Source organism: Salvelinus fontinalis, chromosome 4 (genome assembly GCF_029448725.1).
Source record: "Salvelinus fontinalis isolate EN_2023a chromosome 4, ASM2944872v1, whole genome shotgun sequence".
NCBI lineage: Eukaryota > Metazoa > Chordata > Actinopteri > Salmoniformes > Salmonidae > Salvelinus > Salvelinus fontinalis.
In genome coordinates, this window is record NC_074668.1 from 10243018 (window position 1) to 10256684 (window position 13667).

Consider the following 13667-nt stretch of genomic DNA (forward strand, 5'->3'; position numbering starts at 1 on the left):
AAACGAGTCGTTTTTTTCGAAGTCGCCTTATTCATACACATATGGGTCACCAGGTCTCAGTTCAGGGGTGGTTCACTTATCCTCACTCAAAATTGCACTGGATAACCTTTCAAATTGCATTCCAACTCAGCAGGAGCAATGACAATGCCATCCTACAAGCTCACCTATTTCAACATGCGAGGTAGAGCAGAGCTGCCTCGGTATATCTTTGCCTATGCTGGAATAGCCTTCGAGGATCGGCGGGTAGAGTGGAGAGACTGGCCATCGATTAAGAAGAGTGAGTAATGTTTTAGTAACCAGACCACTTCAACAACATTGACAGACAATTAACTACTGAGCAGTTATGAGCTAATAGAGGGGCTATAAGAATAAATCGGTATGCGACTGTTTGGACTTGATGATCCCAACCCCTATTTACCCTGGTCTGGCCTCCATTTCCAGTGTTGTAGGTACCAACTCGGGGGGAAAGTTTGAATCAACGTGGAAATGTCACCAACGTCAGGGAATTTAGTATTTTCACCCAACTTTTAACTTAAATGCAATAGCATGGTGAAATATTTGTTGAATTCACGTTAGATTACAACTCAACCAAATGTACATCAAAACTAAACGTTGAACTGACGTCTGTGACCAGTGAGACTCGGTCTCAATCTCGTTGTCGGATACATTTTTACTCGGTCAGTACGTTCCCATCCAGTTTTCATGAGAGTGAAGTCATATCGTATATATATATAAAAAAATCAAGACAGCAGTGATGGAAACAGGAAGTTTCGGTACAATTTTATAATTTTCCTACGGATAATTTGTTCATTAGACATGGTGGGATCTTTTTTGTGTTAGTACAATGTAATATGCGAGAAATAGCTTTGGGAACGCTTTTTTTGCGCAAATAATGATATAATAACCATCATATCGAAGCAAACAATATATGGTGTGTGGTCGTACCACTAATTTACGACTCCGGAAACGATGCAGTTTATTAGGCTACAGATGAAGTACATTATGATGAATTTGACAGGGTGTTGAAAGTGCACGCTATGACCTTGATGCTGCTTTCCAATAAATATCGAGGGTCTTATTCTGGTGACATGATGGTCGATGCTTGACTGCCGTTTGACAAATACAAATATTCTCGCTCTTATCCATAATCTCATCATGTCGACTACCCTACCTGCACTGTATCTGCGAGCTGTTGGCTAGAGCGCATGTGCATAGACCAGAGTCGGCATATTTGGTATTTAACGCAACCTTTTTGGGGGGACAGAACTATCCGTAGAGTTGAAAATGCGATGGAAACACATTGAACTTTAGATTTGTATTCGGTAGAAATCAGTTTGGTGGAAACACACCACTGGAGGGAAAATGTGCATATTTTCTTTATGCTGATTTTAGGATATTCGCATGAAAATATGTCGTCAATTGGATGGAAACCTAGATACTGAAGACTCCTAATTTCTTCCAGAGACATGCCCAGTAAAAAAACTAATTATCAGCTCCCATTCAGCCAGTACATTAAAACCGTTAGTCAGTTAAAATATCCTCACCCCTTACATTAAATTACGAAAAAAGATTGCAGTAAAACTGCAGTATGTGGCAAATACTGAGTCCAAAATAATGTATTTGTACTGCAGTAATTGCAGTGTAACTGCAATTAGAATGCAGTAAAGCTTCAGATCAACTGCAGTAATTCTGCAATTACTGCGTCCAAAATACCACAGTCTACTCCAGTTTCAAAACTGCAATCTTTTTTTGTAAGGGTTTTATGACACAATATCTCATCGCCTATTGAAACCCGGACTTACTTTACTCATAGCATTACTGCACTTGGGAAATAGTTTGAAAGTTGCACACTCACTATTACTAAGGGGGAAGTTGTAACATGTCTGGTCTTTTTATCTATTATAGACCTGTTTGGGTCAGTGGGCATTTGTAAAGTGACACTCTATTTGTCCCCAGCATGCACTTTTTTCACCATTCTGAATGCATAAAGAATCCATATGTTCTTTTGAAATATGAACACAGAAATACTGGACATTTTTACCTCTTATGGTGGCAATTTGACAACATTACAATCATGGTCTTGAATTGGACACACATTCTTCTGGTCTTGACTCGGTCTCGATCCCCTTGCCCCCCTCACGGTCTTGGTTTTGACTCCGATTCGATTTGCCCCGGTCTTGAATCGGTCTCACTTTAGGTGGTCTCAAACGCAACACTGATATTTTCTATCTTCTGGTTAGAAGTGTTGATGAACAAGAGCATACTCATTAACACTCTCTCAGCCTTTCCATTAGGAAAGCTCCCAGTGTTGGAGGTGAATGGACTCCCTCTGACCCAGAGTCTGGCCATTGCACGGTTCCTGGCAAAGGAAGCAGGTAATAATAATATAGACTAATACATTTAAATTGTAAAGTGCTTTTCATTAGTGTTCTCAAAGCTCTACATAGGCAAAAATATAATAAAAACATTTTGAATCAAGACAGGAAATAACAATAATAGGCTAGGTGCTAAACGGATTAGGACTATAAGAAAGTCTGTAGAAATGTGTTTCATGGCCTGTTTTTAAAAGTTCAGATTGATGCAGTGACTCTCAGATGGCCAGGGGCAAGGGGAGCAGAAGGCTCGGTCCTCCATAGTGACGGAGATGTGTCTTATATTATAATCCTATATTTGAACGGTAGCCAACTACTGTATGCTAGTAATGACTAGTATTCCCCAACATGCACAGCTCAGATCTTAAAGGCCCCCTACTGCACATTTTTATCTCAATATCAAATAATTTCTGGTTAACAATCGAGTACCTTACTGCGATTGTTTTCAATCAAAATTGTAAAAAAGAAAAATAGCTTCTTAGCAAGAGCAATTTCTCAAGCAATAATTTAGCTTGAACTGGTCTGAGTGGGGAGGGGAAACTAGCTGTTATCGGCAGAGAGGTTTGGAACTCTTTACTATTGGTCTATTAAATAATTTACCACCTGGGGATGTCTCCAGGCAGGCCAAAACTCCATACCCCCAAAACAGGCTGAAATGTCAGGCAGTCTTTTCAAACAGCTCTTACACTAAAAGGGCATTATCATTAATTTTCACAGTATTATTGCAGCCTCATAGTGTGGAAATATATATATATATACACAACATAGGAAACTGCACTGGATCTTTTAACAATATATTTAATAAGCTTGTTATGGTGAAACAGGTCAAGTAGCAAGAAGAAGAGGATATTCCAGAGCATTCTGTTCTCCTCTTGCATTTAATTAAATTAAAAGGCAAGAGAGGAACATAAAACGCTTGGGAACTCGGTAGCCACTGTGCTTTAGTAACAACTGTGTTCACTCCCTTCCTGGGGCAACTATTTTTTCCCCAGGGCTTGTGGGTAACAGCAGACTAGCCGAGGCCCAGGCAGACGCTCTGGTAGACACCCTCAACGACTTCACCCTCTTAATCCCATGGAGAGAGGACAACCCACAGATCAAAGTAAGAAAGGCACAGACACCCAATCCCAAATGGACACTTACAGTGCATTCGGAAAGTATTCAGACCCTGTGACCTTTTCCACATTTTGTTACGTTACAGCCTTATTCTAAAATTGATTAAATCGTTTTTTCCCTTACACACAATACCCCATAATGACAAAGAAAAAACTGGTTTGTATACATTTTTTCAAATTGATAAAACTAGAAATATCACACTTACATAACTATTCAGACCCTTTACTCAGTACTTTGTTGAAGCACCTTTGGCAGCTATTACAGCCGGCACACCTGTATTTGGGGAGTTTCTACAAACTTCTCTGCAGATCCTCTCAAGCTCTGTCAGGTTGGATGGGGAGCATCGCTACACAGCTATTTTCAAGTCTCTCCAGAGATGTTAGATCGGGTTCAAGTCCAGGCTCTGACTGGGCCATTCAAGGACATTGAGACTTGTCCCGAAGCCACTCCTGCATTGTCTTGGCTGTGTGCTTAGGGTTGTTGTCCTGTTGGAAGGTGAACCTTCGCCGCAGTCTGAGGTCCTGAGCGCTCTGGAGGAGGTTTTCATCAAGGATCTCTCTGTACTTTGCTCCGTTCATCTTTCCCTTAATCCTGACTAGTCTCCCAGTCCCTGCAGCTAAAAAACATCCCCACAGCATGATGCTGCCACCACCATGCTTCACCGTAGGGATGGTGCCAGGTTTCCTTCAGATGTGACTCTTGGCATTCAGGCCAAAGAGTTCAATCTTGGTTTCATCAGACCGGAGAATCTTGTTTCTCATGGTCTGAGAGTCCTTTAGGTGCCTTTTGGCAAACTCCAAGCGGGCTGTCATGTGCCTTTTACCTCCATCTAGTGCTAGCTTATCAGAGGGCAAGGTAGAGCTATTAGCTAATTCTCCCAGATCTCAAGAAGTGCATAGGGTCTAGTGGTCCATTTAGGATTGGACCAGAGGTGTGTTCATGAAGTGTTTGACAATGCCTTGACAATCATTCATAACATAATCTGTGTCTAGGACACTCTACACTTACGACCACTCCTCGAATAAATAGCATTCTCAATGGAGAATCTCCATTTGCTTTTTTCCAGGACAGACGTTGTTTTTGTCAGGGAAACCCATCCCAAGAAGTTAAGTCATTAATATTGACTTGAGTTGAAACCACAGTGGGGCGCAGCCTCTGCACGATTCACAGTGCTCATCTGAGTGAGAACCCTGCTTTGTTCTGCAGACACAGAAGATTGACCTGCTTTTCCAAAGCCACGCCCCCAAGTTACTGGACCATCTCCAGTGTCATCTGGGAGACAGGGAGTGGTTAGTGGGTGATTCGGTAAGTTGAAAGGAGGGAGGGGGGGGGGGGGGGGGGCTCTCCACTGTAATTCAGTCCCATAATTTTGGCCAATGACATCAGTTTGTTAACATGACTCATGAGACATCTAAATAGTGTGAGGAGCTATAGGATGACGGGCTCATTGTAACGGCATCAATGGAATAGTTATTCCCATGTGTTGGATGTTTGGTACCGTTCCATAGACTCCATTCCAGCCATTACAATGAACCTGTCCTCCTAAAGTTTGGACACACCTACTCATTCAAGGGTTTTTATTTATTTTACTATTGTCTACATTGTAGAATAATAGTGATGACATCAACACTATGAAAAACACTCATGGAATCATGTAGTAAACAAAAAAAAAAGCATTAAATAAATCTAAATATATTTGACATTCTTCAAAGTAGCCACCCTTTGCCATGATGACAGCTTTGCACACTCTTGGCAAGAACAGCTAAAATAAGCAAAGAGAAACAACAGCCCATCATTACTTTAAGACATGAAGGTCAGTCAATCCAAAAAATGTCAAGAACTTTGAAATGTAAAAAAAAATACAAATAACCTGGAATGAGTAAGTGTCCAGACTTTTGACTGGTACTTTATACTCAACAGTGGATGTTAAGATGTGTCTGTTATGATATATCTATCGAGAGAGAGAGAGTTGAAGTCGAAAGTTTACATACACCTAGGTTGGAGTCATTAAAACTTGTTTTTCAACCACTCCACAAATTTCTTGTTAAAGTATAGTTTTGGCAAGTCGGTTAGGACATCTACTTTGTGCATGACAAGTAATTTTACCAACAATTGTTCAGACAGATTATTTCACTGTATCACAATTCCAGTTGGTTAGAAGTTTACATACACTAAGTTGACTGTGCCTTTAAACAGCTTGGAAAATTACAGAAAATTATATCATGGCTTTAGAAACTTCTGATTGGCTAATTGACATCATTTGAGTCAATTGGAGGTGTACCTGTGGATGTATTTCAAGGCCTACCTTCAAACTCAGTGCCTCTTTGCTTGACATCAGGAGAAAATCAAAAGAAATCAGCCAAGACCTCAAAAACAATTGTAGACCTCCACAAGTCTGGTTTATCCTTGGGAGCAATTTCCAAATGCCTGAAGGTACCCACGTTCATCTGTACAAACAGTACGCAAGTATAAACACCATGGGACCACGCAGCCGTCATACCGCCCAGGAAGGAGACACGTTCTGTCTCCTAGAGATGAACGTACTTTTGTGCGAAAAGTGAAAATCAATCCCAGAACAGCAGCAAAGGACCTTGTGAAGATGCTGGAGGAAACAGGTACAAAAGTATTTATATCCACAGTAAAATGAGTCCTATATCTACATAATCTGAAAGGCCACTCAGCAAGGAAGAAGCTACTGCTCCAAAACCAGCATAAAAAAGCCAGACTAGGGTTTGCAACTGCACATGAGGACAAAGATCGTACTTTTTGGAGAAATGTCCAATGGTCTGATGAAACAAAAATATAACTTAAAAAATTTATTTATTTATTTTTTATTTTAGCCCCTTTTTTTCTCCCCAATTTAGTGGTATCCAATTGGTAGTAGTTAGTCTTGTCTCCTCGCTGCAACTCCCGTACGGACTCGGGAGAGGCGAAGGTCGAGAGCCATGCAGGACGCATGGCAGGACACAACCCAACCGCACTGCTTCTTGACACAATGCACATCCAACCTGAAAGTCAGCCGCACCAATGTGTCAGAGGAAACACCGTATACCTGGTGACCTGGTCAGCGTGCACTGCACCCGGCCCGCCACAGGAGTCGCTAGTGCGCGAGGAGACAAGGATATCCCTGCCTACTTCCCTAACCCGGACAACGCTGGGCCAAATGTGCGCCGCCCCATGGGCCTCCCGGTCGCAGCTGGCTGCGACAGAGCCTGGGCTCGAACCCAGAATCTCTGGTGGCACAGCTAGCACTGCGATGCAGTGCCTTAGACCACTGCGCCACCCGGGAGGCGCTAAAAATAGAACTGTTTGGCCATAATGTACGTATGTGTAAACATGTATACGCAGGGCCCAGCTGTAAAAGAGACCTTGGTCTCAGTCTGTGTTCCTTGTTGAAATAATAATGACCATCGTCATGTTTGGAGGAAAAAGAGGGAGGCTTGCAAGCCAAAGAGCACCATCCCAACCGTGAAGCACGGGGGTGGCAGCATCGTGTTGTGGGGGTGCTTTGCTGCAGGGGGACTGGTGCACTTCACAAAATAGATGGCATCATGAGGATGGAAATGATGTGGATATATTGAAGCAACATCTCAAGACATCAGTCAGGAAGTTAAAGCTTGATCAAAAATGGGTCTTCCAAATGGACAATGACCCCAAGCATACTTCCAAAGTTGTGGCAAAATGGCTTAAGGACAACAAAGTCAAGGTATTGGAGTGGCCATCACGAAGCCCTGACCTCAATCCCATAGAACATTTGTGGGCATAACTGGAAAAAGCGTGTGGGAGCAAGGAGGCCTACAAACCTGACTCAGTTACACCAGCGCTGTCAGGAGGAATGGGCCTAAATTCACCCAACTTATTGTGGGAAGCTTGTGGAAGGCTACCTGAAACATTTGACCCAAGTTAAACCATTTAAAGGCAATGCTACCAAATACTGAGTATTTGTAAACTTCTGACCCACTGGGAATGTGATGAAAGAAATAAAAGCTGAAATAAATCTCTGCTATTATTCTGACATTTCACATTCTTAAAATAAAGTGGTGATCCTAACTGACCTAAGACAGGGAATTACATGCTCCTGCAAAACTTGACCAACTGTGGCATTGTGTTGTGACTAAACTGTGCCTTTTATCGCCCCCAGCACAAGGTGCACCTGTGTATTGATGCTGTTAACTCAGCTTCTTGATATGCCACACCTGTCAGGTGGATGGATTATCTTGGCAAAGGAGAAATACTAAACAGGGATGTCAACAAATGTGCACAAAATTTGAGAATAAGCATTTTGTGTATCTGGAAAATTTTTAGGATGCATTTCAGCTCATGAAACATGGGACCAACACTTTACATGTTGCATTTATTGGTGTGGAGTTTAGTTACGGGATTACCTCGCATACCTTCAAATGTATTCAGCAATAATTTGAAAATCCGTTTCCATATATTGACGAAATAAAAGAATCCACCTGTCAAACAGATAAAAATGTAGATCTTTAGAAAATGTCTCATATCTGCAGTCACAAGTTTTTTTGTTGCGACATTGCTTTTATAGAACCTGGGTCAATGGAAACCTGCCAATTGTCCTGTTTGAGTTGACAGGATAGCACACAGATCTAGGACCAAGCCATGTCAGTTTCTCCAACTGCCTCGCTCAATGTGGAAACCATAGTCTGACATACCTTATTCTGTTTGGTTCAGGAGACCTGGGCTGATCTCTACTGCCATGTGTGCTTCACTACCTTCAGTGTGCTGAGACCGGGCTTTGCTGATCACCATCCTGCCCTGTGTGGCTTGACTGAACGGGTGGAGGCCATCCCGAACATCGCTAAGTGGATCCAGAGCAGACCTACAACAGAATTCTAAAACCTGGGCCCAGTTCAGTAGGGACAAAGCAGGATAAAATGTTCTGAAGCTTAGAATTGGTCCATTAATTCTCATTTAAATGTTTCAGTTTCAAATGTGTTTGCATTTCCGTGCTTACTGAACACAAACCACAACTTACCCTGCAATGAGGAATGTGTATGCAGAAAGTACTGATGTGAGGCACATTACTGTAGAAGTATAGTCAGACATGACAAAATGAAGATGGCAAATGTACTTTTAAAATAAACCATTGAAACAAAAGAAAAATAAATATTAAAATCTTTATTTAATGTTTCGACAAACCCTGTTGATGTCGCAACAGGGACATACAAAAAAAATACAAACAGCCAAGTAACAGCTTTGACAATGGGTTTTACACTACGACATGGGTTTTACACTACAACCATAGCAAAATATTTTGCAACAAAAACAAGCATTTCTTAAATGGACAAGTTCAGGTTAGTCCTTCCCCGTTTTGGCCCTTTTGCTTTCGTTTGGTTCCTAATGAATACACCCCTAGTTCTGCAGAGTGGCCAATGGCCTCAACGCCACTGTCAACAGGGGCAAACAACCCATTCAAGACATTCATATCATCTCTATTCCAGACTGTTGGAAGTGCACAGCTGTGACTCCGTCATATGTCTCATGGGTATAGTGTGAGCAGGGAGACCCACAAAGTTCCAGGAGGAGGATTCAAGTATCCGTGGCAAGTTTCAGTCAATCGGTGGCACCTGGGGTGTGATGCTCCAGGCTGGATCCCAGATCCTCACAGGCCCAGTGATGCTTTGAGCAGAGAGGCCATGTCCTCGGGTATGGTGCCCTCGTCACCTGGGTACGGACACAAAACGATTAAGTGATGATTCCATTTCTCAACATGTGATACTGATTTATTACATAAAGAAAAGAGACCATGTACACTATGGACTTCCGGGTCGAGTGAGTGTGTCGAGTGTGTGGGAGTGAGTGTGTGGGAGTGAGTGTGTCGAGTGAGTGTGTCAATGTGTGCTAGGTCGTTACCCTCTTCGGCAGCAGTCATGTCCTGCTCCAGTTTGAGTTTCTTCTGACCCAGCTGCAGCATGGAGCCCTCTATGGTGTCCTTATGGATCAGCTTGATCACCTGGACTGTCCTGTAGGAGGACATGGACAGTCATTGACCACCAGTCATTCATCACAAGAGTATTGTAGTATTGTCTCATAACTTGCCAGGTTTTTGTGTGACCATATGGTAACTCTTATCGTCACTACTTCTTGAGACTTGTCTCGAAGCAAGCCATCTCTCACTACTGACCCTAACCCCATAATGTAGCCCAGCCCTCTCCGTCCGTCTGTCCGCATTATGTGGTTAGGGTCAGTAGGGGTCTGTCTCACCTGGTCTGCCCCCATTTCTGTCTGTCTCACCTGACCCAGGCCCCCAGCTCGTGTCTCTCACCTGGTCTGCCCCCATTTCTGTCTGTCTCACCTGACCCAGGCCCCCAGCTCGTGTCTCTCACCTGGTCTGCCCCCATTTCTGTCTGTCTCACCTGACCCAGGCTCCGGTTCGTGTCTCTCACCTGGTCTGCCCTAGTCTGTGGCAACGGTCCTCAGCCTGTTTGTCGTTGTAAGGGTTGTAGTCGATGTCATGCATGATGACCACGTTGGCCGAGGTCAGGTTGATACCCAGGCCGCCCGCATGCGTCGACAGCATGAACACAAAGATTTCCGGGTCCGTGTTGTAGTCGTCAATCAGCACGATCCTGCACCAAACACAGGTGGGTCCGGAGAGAACAATGGCTTTCTGCTTTTTCTGTACCGGCGCTACATACACTACTACAACACTAACATCGGTCTCTGAATATTGGCCACTGCCAGTTAAAGAGCTTTTTGTGATGAATTACCTTGGCTCCAGTTACACTCTCTGCCAAAAGACTACATACAATGTTGGACGGAAGCCATTGAGTTGAACACAACTGAAGCTCACCTGTCTGCTATAGGCGTGGAGCCGTCCAGTCGGATGTAGCGGTGGCCCAGGTGTTGGAGCAGAATCTCTACGATGTCCATCATTATGGTGAACTGACTGAAGAGCACTACCCGGTCTCCCTGCAAAGACGCACGTTTAAGTCTTTGAAAAGCGCTATAGAAATCTCATGTATTTTTGTTATTAGAGCACAGCAAGGCACAGATCAGGACTGCATTCAGTGATGTGGAGACAACATGACATTTAGCCCTTACCCTCTTCCTCGTCTCACCTCCCTCCCCCCTCTTCCTCTCATTACCTTGGTCTTGAGCGTGGCAAGTAGTGTCTGGAGCAGGTGAAACTTCCCAGAGTCCAGTACAAGGTCTTTGTCCAGCTGGTATTTGTTCAGGGACGAGTACTTCTGGCACAGTGTGTGGAGCTCAAAGTCAGACATCACAGCCATGTCCTCTTGGATCAGCACTGGGTCCGCATCAAAATGGGTCGGCTCCTAGGGGGGGGGGGGGGGCATAAACAACAATTAAAGAGAGAAGAGACAGGAGATGAATATAAACAGAGAGAGCAGATTTTACAGGTAAGGGTGGTAACAACAGGGTTACGTAGGAGAGGGACTTTTATCTCTTATTTACTGAATAAACCAGAACAGACAAACACAAAATGGCCAATGAAGCAACAACCTTGAGCATGAGGCCACTCATGGCCTCCAGTCTCTCTGTGGTGTAGTACTGCCGGTGCAGCAGAGGGTGGTTGGCCATCTTCCTCAGCTGCATCATCACGTTGCACAGCTCTCTCTCTACACACGTGGAAAGAATGAGAGCGAGTGGGCGGGTGAAAGATTTATTGAATTGAACGGAATTAAATGTATAAATTAATGTAACTGATCTATTCAATTGCTTTACTGTACTATAATTGCGTTGCTTTGGCAACAACGGTACCCATGTGTGTGTGTGTGTGAGTGAGAGAAACAGTTTAGTTAAATTGAGGACACAGGATGTAAGACGCCGACCGCGTTATCTCATCTGCCATCACACTGTGCTAGTTACGAGGCACCAATTTGTCAAGGCACTGCTGTAACACACAGAGTAGGGAGTAGCTGCCACTAGATCCTGACTTTGGGTCAATTTGACATTTTCCCCACTAATGGTTGGAGTTAGGAATAGGGAGGGGAAACTGATCCTAGATCTGTACCTAGGAGAAACTTCCTAGAGCTCCCTACAGTTCAGTGCAGTACGTACTCTCTCCGATGGCAGACTTCTTGAACTTGCCCACCATGGTCTGGTAAAGCTGCTGCTGCTTCTCACTCATTGGGCAGAATATCAACTTCTCCTCCTTCGCTGGCAGCAGCTTAAGAACCTGAGACACGCACACAGACACATTTAAATTGAACCTTTATTTAACTAGGCAAGTCAGTTAAGAACAAATTATTATTTACAATGACAGCCTACCAGTTACATGCCTTGTTCAGGGGCAGAACAACAGATTTTTACCTTGTCAGCTCAGGGATTCGATCCAGCAACCTTTCGGTTACTGGCCCAACGCTCTAACCACTAGGCTACCTGCCGCCCCATACAGATATCTTTAACATTTTACATTGTGAAACATCCAACATTTCTAAGTTTAACCAGTCACTGAGTCCTTACCTCACTCTTGACTCGCCTGAGGATGAAGGGTTTCATGATGAGTTTAGCCTGGGTGATGCGGTCCCTCTCGAAACAACTCTGCTCCTCATAGGATTTCTACCACAGAACAAAATAAACACATCCTACAGTACGAGCCTGACTAAACATGAGGGGAGTGGGACCAAGGTCCGTATAGACAAATACCTCATTTAGACAGCATTGTTGGTATGTTACCTGTGAAAGGGGATGATTCCCTCCCCCACATTCTAAGCCTTTTATATCTCCCCACATGCTGAGTGGGAATAGTGGTGTACGTCTATTTGAATAAATCCATTGTAGACACATTCTGAATTCCTTTAGGCAGGTCTTCAGAAAGATAAGACAAAAGGACCGAGTCATGGACACCCTGGTCTAGAGGAAACACGACTGCACCAAATTAAGTAAACAGTTTGTTCAAACAAAATTTACGACACACTTACGTACCGCTGATTAGTCAACACACATTTTATAGTAAGAATAATGGAATATAATATTTTTCCCCATCAACTTGAGTGTCATGGGAACCTGTCATAACAAAAAAAAAGTGCCTTCTTTAAAATGTACCTTTAAGCAGTTAAGAACAAATTCTTATTTACAATGACGGCCTACTGGGAACAGTGGGTTAAACTGCCTTGTTCAGGGGCAGAACGACAGGGTTTTACCTTGTCAGCTCGGGGACTCGATCTAGCAACCTTTCGGTTACTGGCTCAACGCTCTAACCACTAGGCTACCTGCTGCTCCAATTTTAAAACAGCAAATTGTAAGGTTTCTAAATCATGTCAAATCTGACCTGGATGACCTCTGTTGGAGCATTTGAAAAAGTTGTTTTTCTCCCATCAATGTTTCATCTTTGTTTCCTACCATCACTCTGCTTTGTCAGATACAGTATCATGCACATTGATAGCTTGCTGCAAAACATCCCAGCTAACTGTTTTTTTAATAGTAGCAGCAGACAGATATCTAAATAGGAATAATCGAAGTAAAAGATGCTCAACATAAATGTCCAAGATACTGTAACCTATAGCTTATGGCTCCAGGAGAAGACTAGTGCAGCAGCTTGCATAATTGCACATTATTCCTTGGATAAATATTAGGTGTAATACTGAAGTAAATGTATCATCACCAGCCAATGTGATCACAACATCGCTCTCTCTCTTTTCAAAGTCCCCACCAGCTATTTTGGCTGAAGACCGATACACTACAAAAATCGCATGCATATTACCCATCATTTTCAAGCTAAATATAGGGGCCTTTTAAATATTTACCTGTCAAAAGTCGAGAAGAAAAACATGAAATGGTTAAAAAGGCAAAGCATTACTGTGACAAGCATGAACAGCTCAAGGACCAAAAGAGCTCCATTTTAATGGAGAGAGTAAATGCATTAAAATGTATTGTGACTGAGGAGTTTGATGTCAGATAAGAATGTTCATGATTTAACGAGGGCCAAAGCCGGTAAGATGAAAGGAGACATTTTATACTGAGGCGTTGGTGGGACGTTTAGACATAACACCGCAATCATGATTTACCTCAGTTGGCGGAAATAAAAAGTACCTTTCAGATAAAGTTACGGTGGTAAAAAGCTGAAGTTGGCGGGTTTTCATCTTGGCATGATAATGTCTCCGAGTAGGAGCACTGATCAAGGGTTAGTTGTTACGATTTAAAAGGGGCAAAACTGGTCCTAGATCAGCACTCCTAATCAGACGCTTTGTGAAG

General features: G+C 43.2%; 2 protein-coding genes across 5 annotated transcripts in view; one reads left to right on the forward strand and one right to left on the reverse strand.

Annotated features, from left to right (window-relative positions):
- Positions 1 to 8616, forward strand: LOC129853066 (hematopoietic prostaglandin D synthase-like). 3 transcript variants are annotated; one of them, XM_055918728.1, is made up of 5 exons: positions 1 to 277; positions 2283 to 2375; positions 3365 to 3474; positions 4695 to 4793; positions 8228 to 8346. In XM_055918728.1, exons 1-5 carry the CDS (start codon positions 139 to 141, stop codon positions 8249 to 8251), a joined length of 465 nt encoding a protein of 154 aa, XP_055774703.1. In that variant the 5' UTR covers positions 1 to 138; the 3' UTR covers positions 8252 to 8346. The 3 variants fall into 3 exon arrangements, with proteins under 3 accessions (XP_055774703.1, XP_055774702.1, XP_055774701.1); XM_055918727.1 differs by having other exon boundaries at positions 5 to 277; positions 2295 to 2375; positions 8181 to 8616; XM_055918726.1 differs by having other exon boundaries at positions 6 to 277; positions 8181 to 8616.
- The window catches only part of LOC129853065 (SWI/SNF-related matrix-associated actin-dependent regulator of chromatin subfamily A containing DEAD/H box 1A-like), a 26917-nt gene continuing 21862 nt past the window's right edge, over positions 8613 to 13667 (reverse strand). For both annotated transcript variants that reach the window (XM_055918724.1, XM_055918725.1), the window contains 8 exons: positions 11937 to 12032; positions 11532 to 11649; positions 10974 to 11089; positions 10598 to 10786; positions 10303 to 10421; positions 9896 to 10078; positions 9363 to 9472; positions 8613 to 9173 (listed from right to left, as the gene is read on the reverse strand). In XM_055918724.1, coding sequence (XP_055774699.1) covers positions 9112 to 9173; positions 9363 to 9472; positions 9896 to 10078; positions 10303 to 10421; positions 10598 to 10786; positions 10974 to 11089; positions 11532 to 11649; positions 11937 to 12032 — 993 coding nt within the window. In that variant the 3' untranslated portion in view covers positions 8613 to 9111. The remainder of the gene's footprint in view (positions 9174 to 9362; positions 9473 to 9895; positions 10079 to 10302; positions 10422 to 10597; positions 10787 to 10973; positions 11090 to 11531; positions 11650 to 11936; positions 12033 to 13667) is intronic.